Source organism: Erpetoichthys calabaricus, chromosome 4 (genome assembly GCF_900747795.2).
Source record: "Erpetoichthys calabaricus chromosome 4, fErpCal1.3, whole genome shotgun sequence".
In the NCBI taxonomy this organism is placed as follows: domain Eukaryota; kingdom Metazoa; phylum Chordata; class Cladistia; order Polypteriformes; family Polypteridae; genus Erpetoichthys; species Erpetoichthys calabaricus.
The window spans coordinates 37,189,253-37,199,379 of record NC_041397.2 but is presented as its reverse complement, the minus strand read 5'-3'; the positions used below and the strand labels follow the sequence as shown (position 1 = coordinate 37,199,379).

At 35.7% G+C, this 10,127-nt stretch overlaps 1 protein-coding gene across 1 annotated transcript; it reads right to left on the bottom strand.

The window, feature by feature from the left end:
* Positions 1 to 6,396: 6,396 nt before the first annotated feature.
* Positions 6,397 to 7,519, bottom strand: LOC114650974 (olfactory receptor 142-like). The gene has a single exon (XM_028800929.2). It carries the CDS (start codon positions 7,516 to 7,518, stop codon positions 6,529 to 6,531), a length of 990 nt encoding a protein of 329 aa, XP_028656762.1. The 5' UTR covers position 7,519; the 3' UTR covers positions 6,397 to 6,528.
* Positions 7,520 to 10,127: the final 2,608 nt, after the last annotated feature.

Here is a 10,127-nt window from a genome sequence, read left to right as displayed (position 1 = left end):
ATTTATGAACAGACTGAAATTCTGTATGGGATTATCTGTATCTAATACTTCTCTCTTGAGCCCCAGAGATCCAGTGAACAGCAGCTTTGAATGGCTTCTTTTGCAAAATAACACAATCGACATTGCGAAATAATGCATTACGTTTGCGATATAATGAAATTATTATTGCGAAATAACGCGATTATTTTTCAGTCTCTCTCAAAGTAGATAGTTGAAATATCATATTCTTTTAGTTCTTAACATCAGCCAAATCATACACATTGCATATCTATAGTATTGTTGCAGTAGGCTGGTACCCTGTCTGGGGATTTTTTCTGCCTTGCATCCAAAGCTGCTGGGGTAGGCTCCAGGTTTTCTATGATCCTACTGTGGATAAGTGGGTCTAGAAAATGAGTATACTGCTCCTAATCTCAGATGCTATTTCTGTTGTTTTGTGGTTGTCCATACTCCTGTTACCTGGTCTTACTCTACTCATTAAGAGTTTACTGATCTTAATCAAAGGCTATTCAAGTCTAACATTGACACTACATGTCATGTTTTTTTTATTTCCCTCAATAGAGCTAAGTGGGGTCTACACACTGATTGAAGCTTATGAGTCCTCTTCTTTCTAAGCCCCTATAATTTTCATGATCACACCTGTCAGATCGCAGTAGAATCTTTTCTCTTATTTTTGATATCTTTTCAGGCCTGCAGGTGGCAAAATTCTGTCTATAAATTGTATGTACCTAAGATGGAATCAGAGATCAATATGGCTGGTAGAAAATAATAAAGCCCAGTATGGGAGATTTTTTAATACAATATTGAAGGCATTAATTGTAAGCACTTTGTCTTGGAGCAAGACATGTTGTGTGCTGTAGACATTTAGAATAAAACCCCTCAAACCTTAAAATTCACCTAAATTTAATAACAAATTGGCCCATTCTGGGCAAGAAAAGGAAAAGATGAAATGTGCCAACATACACATTTGTTCAGCACAAATGACATAGAAAATATTTTAAAAATTATAAAATTGTTCATATCAGTATCTGGTTTTGATTATGCTTTCTTTTATCAGACAAAAAAAAACCAGATAGTAAACCATGTAATGTAGTGCAGTAAGGGTCCTTTTGGTATTTTAAATTTCGTTTCAGAAAATATCATTTAAAAAAGAAAAAGAGACAGACAGATAGATAGATAGATAGATAGATAGATAGATAGATAGATAGATAGATAGATAGATAGATAGATAGATAGATAGATAGATAGATAGATAGATAGATAGATAGATAGATAGATAGATAGATACTTTATTAATCCCAAGGGGAAATTCACATACTCCAGCAGCAGCATACTGATACAAAAAAACAATATTAAATTAAAGAGTAATAAAAATGTAGGTAAAAACAGACAATAACTTTGTATAATGTTAACGTTTACCCTAACCCGGGTGGAATTGAAGAGTCGCATAGTTTGGGGGAGGAATGATCTCCTCAGTCTGTCAGTGGAGCAGGACAGTGACAGCAGTCTGTTGCTGAAGCTGCTCCTCTGTCTGGAGATGATACTGTTCAGTGGATGCAGTGGATTCTCCATAATTGATAGGAGCCTGCTGAGTGCCCGTCGCTCTGCCACGGATGTCAAACTGTCCAGCTCCATGCCTACAATAGAGTCTGCTTTCCTCACCAGTCTGTCCAGGTGTGAGGCGTCCTTCTTCTTTATGCTGCCTCCCCAGCACACCACTGCGTAGAAGAGGGCATTCACCACAACCGTCTGATAGAACATCTGCAGCATCTTATTGCAGATGTTGAAGGACGCCAGCCTTCTAAAGAAGTATAGTCGGCTCTGTCCTCTCTTGCACAGAGAATCAGTATTGGCAGTCCAGTCCAATTTATCATCCAGCTGCACTGTCAGGTATTTATAGGTCTGCACCCTCTGCACACAGTCACCTCTGATAATCACGGGGTCCATGAGGGGTCTGGGCCTCCTAAAATCCACCACCAACTCCTTGGTTTTGTTAGTGTTCAGGTCTAGGTGGTTTGAGTCACACCATTTAACAAAGTCCTTGATGAGGTTCCTATACTCCTCCTCCTGCCCACTCCTGATGCAGCCCACGATAGCAGTGTCGTCAGCAAACTTTTCCACGTGGCAGGACTCCGAGTTGTATTGGAAGTCTGATGTATATAGGCTGAACAGGACCGGAGTAAAGTACAGTCCCCTGCGGCGCTCCTGTGTTGCTGACCACAATGTCAGACCTGTAGTTCCTGAGATGCACATACTGAGGTCTGCTTGTAAGATAGTCCACGATCCATGCCACTTGGTATGAACCTACTCCCATCTCTGTCAGATTGTCCCTAAGGAGCAGAGGTTGGATGGTGTTGAAGGCGCTAGAAAAGTCTAGAAACATAATTCTTACAGCACCACTGCCTCTGTTCAAGTGGGAGAGCGATCGGAGTCGCATATAGATGATGGCATCCTCCGCTCCCACCTTCTCCTGGTATGCGAACTGCAGAGGGTCGAGGGCATGACGGACCTGTGGCCTCAGGTGGTGAAGCAGCAGCCGCTCCATGGTCTTCATCACATGTGACGTCAGAGCGACAGGCCGGAAGTCGTTCAGCTTACTAGGACTTGATACCTGTGATGCCAGTTCGTCGATCTTATTTGGTAGTGAGTTCACATTTCTCAGGATCACAGAAGGCACAGAAGGCTTAAAACACCACTTTCTTGCAAGCCGCTTCATTTTTAGCTTAGTGCGGGCTCTGCTGCCATGATACCACCTTCTTACCTCGTTGGGTAAATAGGGAACCACACTGACACTGGCATTTGTTCTCAGCGCTTGAAGTTGACTACTTGAATAGACATGTCTGGGTGTGTTAAAATCCACCTATTTGATTTTCAACTTAAAAGGGAAAAATAAAAAACGCAAAACAATTACTTGTCTCCTTTTGTTCTTTCGCACATCAGAAAAGAAAAATGCAAGAAACGAAAACGAGAAAATGCCCTTTATTTATTTTGTCTGAACCAGACATTTTTGTATGTCAACAGCCTGGTCAGGTAATGTGCCACTTGTAGCAAACACTGCTCACTGGTGAGTAGACTGGTTTGTAAAGCTTGTATTTTTACCTGAAAGATGTGACTCAGTTTTTCTGCAGTTATGTCCTTGTCCCGGAGTGTCACTCTTTTACTGTTACGAAAAACAACGTAATGGTCCATCCTCTGCTGATGCCAGTGTAAGTTCAAGTTCGCACATGTCGTCAAAAATCGCACAGAAGAAGAAGTACTTCCGGTTTCAGACAACGAAAATGCATCTGTTTTGTTGTTTTTGAGCTATTACACTTTCATTATTTGAATCACAAATAAATCCAGAAAAGTATGTGTAATTTTAAGTTTATGACTGCTATTTGTTACCATAGAATTAAAAAATACCTTATTTTTTTGAAAATTCCTTTCATTTTCATTTTTTCATTTTTGCTTCTGAAACGAAATTTCAAATACCAAAAAGTACGAAAACTATAACTAAACTGAATTTTCAAGTAAAATGTGAAAAAATATAGAAATCAAAACTATAAAAAGGCAAAACTATAATAACCTTGGTTTGAATTACCAAAGGATCATGTATACCTGGGAAAACCTATGCTAGGGTATAGGATCAGAGATGCAATTACAGCCAGGAGGAATAATGTATATTGAGTAAAATGACAGAAAGGTGGACCAACTCTTTTTACTCATATAGATAAGTGAGCATTCATGACCACTTGCCAATCCTATCTACCTGTTCTTTGTGAATTTGGGAAAAGCCTATTGCCAGTTAGAGTTGTGGGGAACGGTTCAAGAGTATGGAGTTCCTAGGCTGCTACTGCATGCCATTTAGATATAGATATGCCAAGAACTCTGCAAGTATGAAGGGTCTGCACCAGCAACCTGGAAGCAAGGCCAGGCATAAAGAAAATTCCATATATAGTTCAGAAAGAAATATTTTTCTAGAAATAGTAATGGAAAAATGTAAAATATGATTATTATAACTAATATGATTATGATAACTAATATGAGTTTACTTTAAACAATTTAACAGTTTAACAATAAATTATTAATAAGTCAGTCAGTCCAACCTGCTATATCCTAACACAGGGTCACGAGTGTCTGCTGGAGCCAATCCCCAGTCAGCACAGGGTGCAAGGCAGAAACAAATCCTGGGCAGGGTGCCATCCCACCGCAGGGCACACGCACACACACACCCACACACCAAGCACACACTAGGGACAATTTAGAATTGCCAATGCACCTAACCTGCATGTCTTTGGACTGTGGGAAGAAACCCACGCAGACACGGGGAGAACATGCAAACTCCACACAGGGAGGACCCAGGGAAGCGAACCCAGGTCTCCTTGCTGTGAGGCAACAGTGCTACCACTGCGCTACCGTGCTGCCCATTATTAATAAGTTCACTACATATTTTATTTTTATGCAACAACACCATATGCTGGGAAATGGAGGGGATAATGCCCCACTTACCTTAAATACACAAAAAATCACCAGGTATAAGGCATAACAATTTTAAATTCAAAACCATATAAAAATAAATACACAATAATCAATTGAGCACTTTTCTGTTTATTACAATAAATATTTTGTCCAAGTTCCTGCCAAATGTTGAAAGTGGCTGGAGGCATTTCTTCATGTGCTCTGCTTCAAGACTTACTTATTTTTAATTATTTTTTTTTTTACTCAACATTTACAAAAATAATGCATTGCTCACTTTCTGCAATGGCCAGGACCAAAGATGGAATCAATACATAAGAGTTGGCACTTTGCTAAGTATTAATATTCATGCAGTGAGCAGCACTGGCGGCTCACATCTATAGCATCTTGGGTTCAAATCACATGTCCAACTGTTGTCCTTGTGAGGTTTCTACATTCTACATGAGTTTTCCTTCAGATGATCTGGTTTTCCTCCCATATAGCTGAAAATGTGCGTGTTTGATTAACTGGTGATTCAAAATTGCCCCAAGCTTTAGCACCCTGTCCAGGGCTCTTTGCTGCTTTGTGCTCAGTGCTGCTGGGATGCACTCTTGCATCCCATAAGTGTGAACTGCAATAAATGATCTGAGATTGTTATGTTATGTATTCAAGGATATCAACAGTTACTCAAGGACTTTATAATTTAATGTTCCTTTTTATTGGAATGGATCATAAAACCTGATTTTGTACTGTATTTTTTAATATTATCCACTCAAGGCAGATTCATAGCTGCTATTAATGTTCAGTTTGTATGTACACTGTTATGTAAATTGAATATATTACTTGCAACATGAAGATCCCCTCTGAAGCAAAATAAATGCTTTCAAAAAATAAATTGGCCCAAAGGTTTTGCTCAGCATTCCCCTTTCAATTAACTTATTTTAGCTGGTGAATATGTGAAATACTGGAAATAATGGAAAGCAAACTATATTACTTAACTATTTATCTTCATTATTCAAAGAAATAATAATAAATGTTTTACCCTGGAAATATTAAGTATTTGTTTAAAAAATTATAACAGCATGATATACCAATGAAAGTGATTTTAATTCAGTGGTTTATTTTAAAACTCTAGGTTTACAGGGTGTTCCTTTGTATAACACAGTGCTTCCCAAACTCGGTCCTGGGGACCCCCTGTGGCTGCAAGTTTTTGTTCCAACCAGCTTCTGTTTTGGACTCCTGGGCTAATTAAGTGAACTGTTCTCTGTTTCGGTAACAATCTAGAAATTATAAGTTTGGTAAAAAAATAAATAAACAAAATGTACCCAACAGTTATATGGGAATTTTTTTTTCTTTTTAACAATATTTTCATCTTGACTTTAAGTCTACTTTTCCAGGTGTTCTAATTTTTCAATTAATCCATTATTTACTAATTAGTGGGTCTGATGCTAGAGTAGTTGTAGCCTTTGATTATTCAGTGTTGTTTGCTCGGGTGTCTGCTCTGCTCGTTTTTAATTGTCATTAATAAGATACAACGAAGGGGGGAAGCTGCACAGAAAAAGGACAAAAGATAATTAAATCAAGAAAAGAGAGTTCAGCATTTAAATCTACTGTATAGCAAAAGCAGAAATATTTCTAAATGTCTTATAAATGTAAAATCATGCTGCTCTACTTTTCTGAATGTAGAATAAAAATATAATAATCCCAGCTAATTAAATGAGAATAAAAAAATAATAATCCCAGCTAATTAAATGAGATCAGTGCTATCAGGTGTCGTCACTGCTTATCAATCTGGTTGGAACAAAAACCTGCAGTCACAGCGGGTCCCCAGGACCGAGTTTGGGAAGCACTGGTATAACACACTTTACAATGGGTAGGAAAAAATAGCAAAACCATTTAAAAAGTGAATATACATAGTACAACATATAATCCATAATTATAACAATGTCTTTCCTACTGAAAATATGTATAAAATAAAATAATAAAAAATGGCTTTTTCAAGTCATTAAAAATCATACAGCATCACAATGAGCTATATATACTTCTATAGGTATTCTTTTATTTTATATAGTATTTACCACATAATACATAAAACAGTTACTGATACAGAAACTTGATATTTATCATCGGCTTGCTTTGTTTTTCTAGTTTTCTTTTTAAACGATTTTTTATTGCATCCATCATCTCTTCAGTCTTTAGTGTGTAAATTAGAGGGTTTATCATGGGTGGGATTGTTGCAGATAAGGAATTATTTAGAATTCTTGCATTGGGATGAAAATTAACAAATTGTGATGATCCATATATAACTGCCATTGGAAAATAAGAGATTGCCACCAATATCATGTGTGATATACATGTTTTTATTGCTTTGTGCCTTCCTTCTGCTGAGGCAATTTTTAGCAATGCAATTCCAATGGCTATGTAAGAAAAAAGAATAAATATCAATGGTAAAAAAAGCAACAATGCTGTATTAATAAGAGCCATTATTATGTTTGGGGAAAAGTCATTGCAGGCTAATCTGTACACGGGTCCATGATCACAGAAAAAACTATTTATCACTGTTGACTGGCAAAAGCTGAGTCTTGTAATTAGAAGTACCATTACAGACAAAAGTGCTGCACAAAATAACCAAATGGACACAATAATCGCCTTCATTCTGCTGCAAGTGTTAATACTGTGATATTGAAGAGGGAGGCATATGGCAACAAGGCGGTCATAAGCTAAAATTACAAGAGACAGTGACTGTATTGCATTAAAAAAATGAACAAAAAACATATTAGTTAAACATGCCTCATATGTAATAAAATTAGAATTAAAAAGAAATGTATCTATTACTTTAGGAATGATAGTTGTAGATGAACATAAATCTGCTAAGGCTAAGTGAGTAACAGCAATATATTTTGCACTATGTAGACTTTGTTCAAAATATATAAATACAATTACAAATACATTAAAAAACATTGTAAGAATGTAAACAATGGATAAAAAAATATAGAAACACTTAGCAAAGGGCATTTCATATAAACCAGTTATGTAAAACAGTTGTGGACGAATGAAAGTATTATTCACTGAGTTTTTTGTAATCATTGGAAACCTCTTGGTTATGTCTTCTGTTTACTACAAAAGATTATATAGAAATATTTGATTAGATATTTTCTGATAATTTATAATATTGTATGGAAAAATGTATGTTTTTTTTAAAATAACCTTATTTAAATGTTAGAAATGTGTCAACTAATATCTCACAGATATCCTATAATTGGAGTGAAGCAGCATGATAATCTGAATTTTGACACATTTTTAAGTTTTTAAAGTTTATATTTTATGCAGTAACACAAGCTGAAAAAACTTAATCCAAAAAGAATTATCCAGCTATTTCTAATGTTCACATATTAAAAGTTTGACTGAATAATAATACAAAGGAAACAGCTGTCATGAAGACAGTTACTAATATTCCTAAAAGTATGTGGGTTTAAACAATTATGCTGATATGTGCAAAGAAAAAAATATTTTATGCAACATAAAGTAAGTATTGGTTTAGCTATTTTATCAGTGTCAATTAATATGTATATATTATGTTATAATAGAAAATACTTACAGGTACATACAAACATACTATTCTCTTCATACACAGATTTGTTAAAGCAAATTCATCATTAATTATGAGAAAAACTTTATTCAATTTGCATGGTTTTAGTTAATGTTTTGGTTCCTGGCTTTTTTGCTTATAATTAAAAAGTCTCTAAACATAAAAAAGATAAAATATAGAGTACAATATTTCTTAAAATATATCATTTTGTTTCTAACATATTTCACCAGCTTTTGTTTCAAATTAAAAAAGCTCATTGAAATTTATTTAAGATATCTGTCTACGTGTGTTATATCACACACATATTCATCAAATGCTTACTTACCATTTTACTTTCTGCAAATCTGTTTCTACTATGCGGTTTTAACCATTTTTATAGAGGGTTAGTAACACCTGTAATGAGATAGTAATTAAATTTATAAAAGCAGGAAATTCACCTGAGAGGCTTTGAATAGTCTTTCAAAAACCAAAACAAAGGCTACATGTAATTAACCAGAGAGGTGCACATACTGTATTCAGCCAATTGCCTGTTTAAAGTAAATATAAAAAACAGGCATTGGTTAATGGGGCATGTGTATCATTAACCATGAATAGTAATACTATTTGTTAATTAGAATACAAATTATTAAGATTTACATTCATTAAAGTTCAGTTCATTTCGTAAATAACATAATTGGCATTTAAGGGACTGACTGATATAAATTCATATGGAAACCCAAATGCAGAGCTGTACACTTATAAACTACTGGATATCTAGTATGTGATTACAAAAGCAGTACTTCGCCAAACTTTGCCTACACAGAAAAGCAGTTAGTGATGAAAAGATGAAAAGCTGATGTTGAATTTAATAAAAAAATATTGCTCCTATTATGAATTGCCTGAATCATTGGCCAATGAAAATGTAATGTCAGGAGAGAATGGCCATTTAAAAACAGACTAATGCTACAGCTCCTACCTCTAATTTTCACAGAAAACCTAATCATAAATATATTTAAGAATCGTTTGTGGAAAATTGTGAAAGTACCTGAACATTATTCAGTTTTTAAACACTTAAGAATTAGTAACATGTAGTATTTAGTTTTTAATTTCAAGGTGCTGAAATTTCTACTAAAACAATAAAGTGTGCTATTTAAATTCAATTCAGTTCAGGGGTGGTTTCCCAAAACTAACTGAAGTAGAATGTTAAGCTTATTTGTTAGCTACGTCTAACCCAACTCATAAGTTAACCCTAAAGAACGACGTTAACTGGCTACTTCCAGCAGTATAAACAGAGACACACAAAAACAGACAGTAGCCACCAAAGAGAGCATCAGAAAGATGCTGGAAGCCACTACAAAAAAAAAGAACAAGGAAAAGATATCAAAAAGCTATAAGGAATATTTGACCAAAGTCAAATATATACAGTATGTACATGAAGTAATGCAATAATGCATCTCTGTGGAGGAATCATTGGATTGTAGTGGTGGAAATGATTTCCATAGTGGGAGTTAATTGATGCCTTTTCACAAACACAAAAGAACAAGTCCCAATTTAAAGAAGTACTATAAAAAGAACAATCAGGCTTTATTCGCATTATGAAAACAATGACAGCATGGCAAAGAAGCTTTCTTCTGAACTAGAGATGCCAAAAAGGATGCCTGCTTTGTTCACTCAGTTGCCTCATGTGGGGTAATGCTGTGTTATTGGCAAAATCAAACCAACTCGATCAGTTAAATGATATTGGGGAGGTACATGTTGCCAAGAGCCAAAATAATGGCACTACTGCTGCTGGTGAAGGAAGACCTGTCCAGACTCATCCATCATAATTATGCCCTGGCACCTGTTGTGCAGCTCCTAGCAACACTGAGACATTACACCACTAGAGGATTCCAGAAGACTGCCGGAGATGCATAAGGTAGCTATGTGCAAAGCAATACATAGTGTCACCAGGCTTCTTCTTCATCATGCAAACAACTACATTGCATTTCCATCCACTGCTGAAGTATTGCATGAAAGTCACATTGGGTTCCACAAAAATGCCAACATCCAAAACGCTATCGGAGTGATGAATGGAACACTCATACAAATTCATATGGCTATGCTTTTGCAGCCTATATACAGCTGCTGT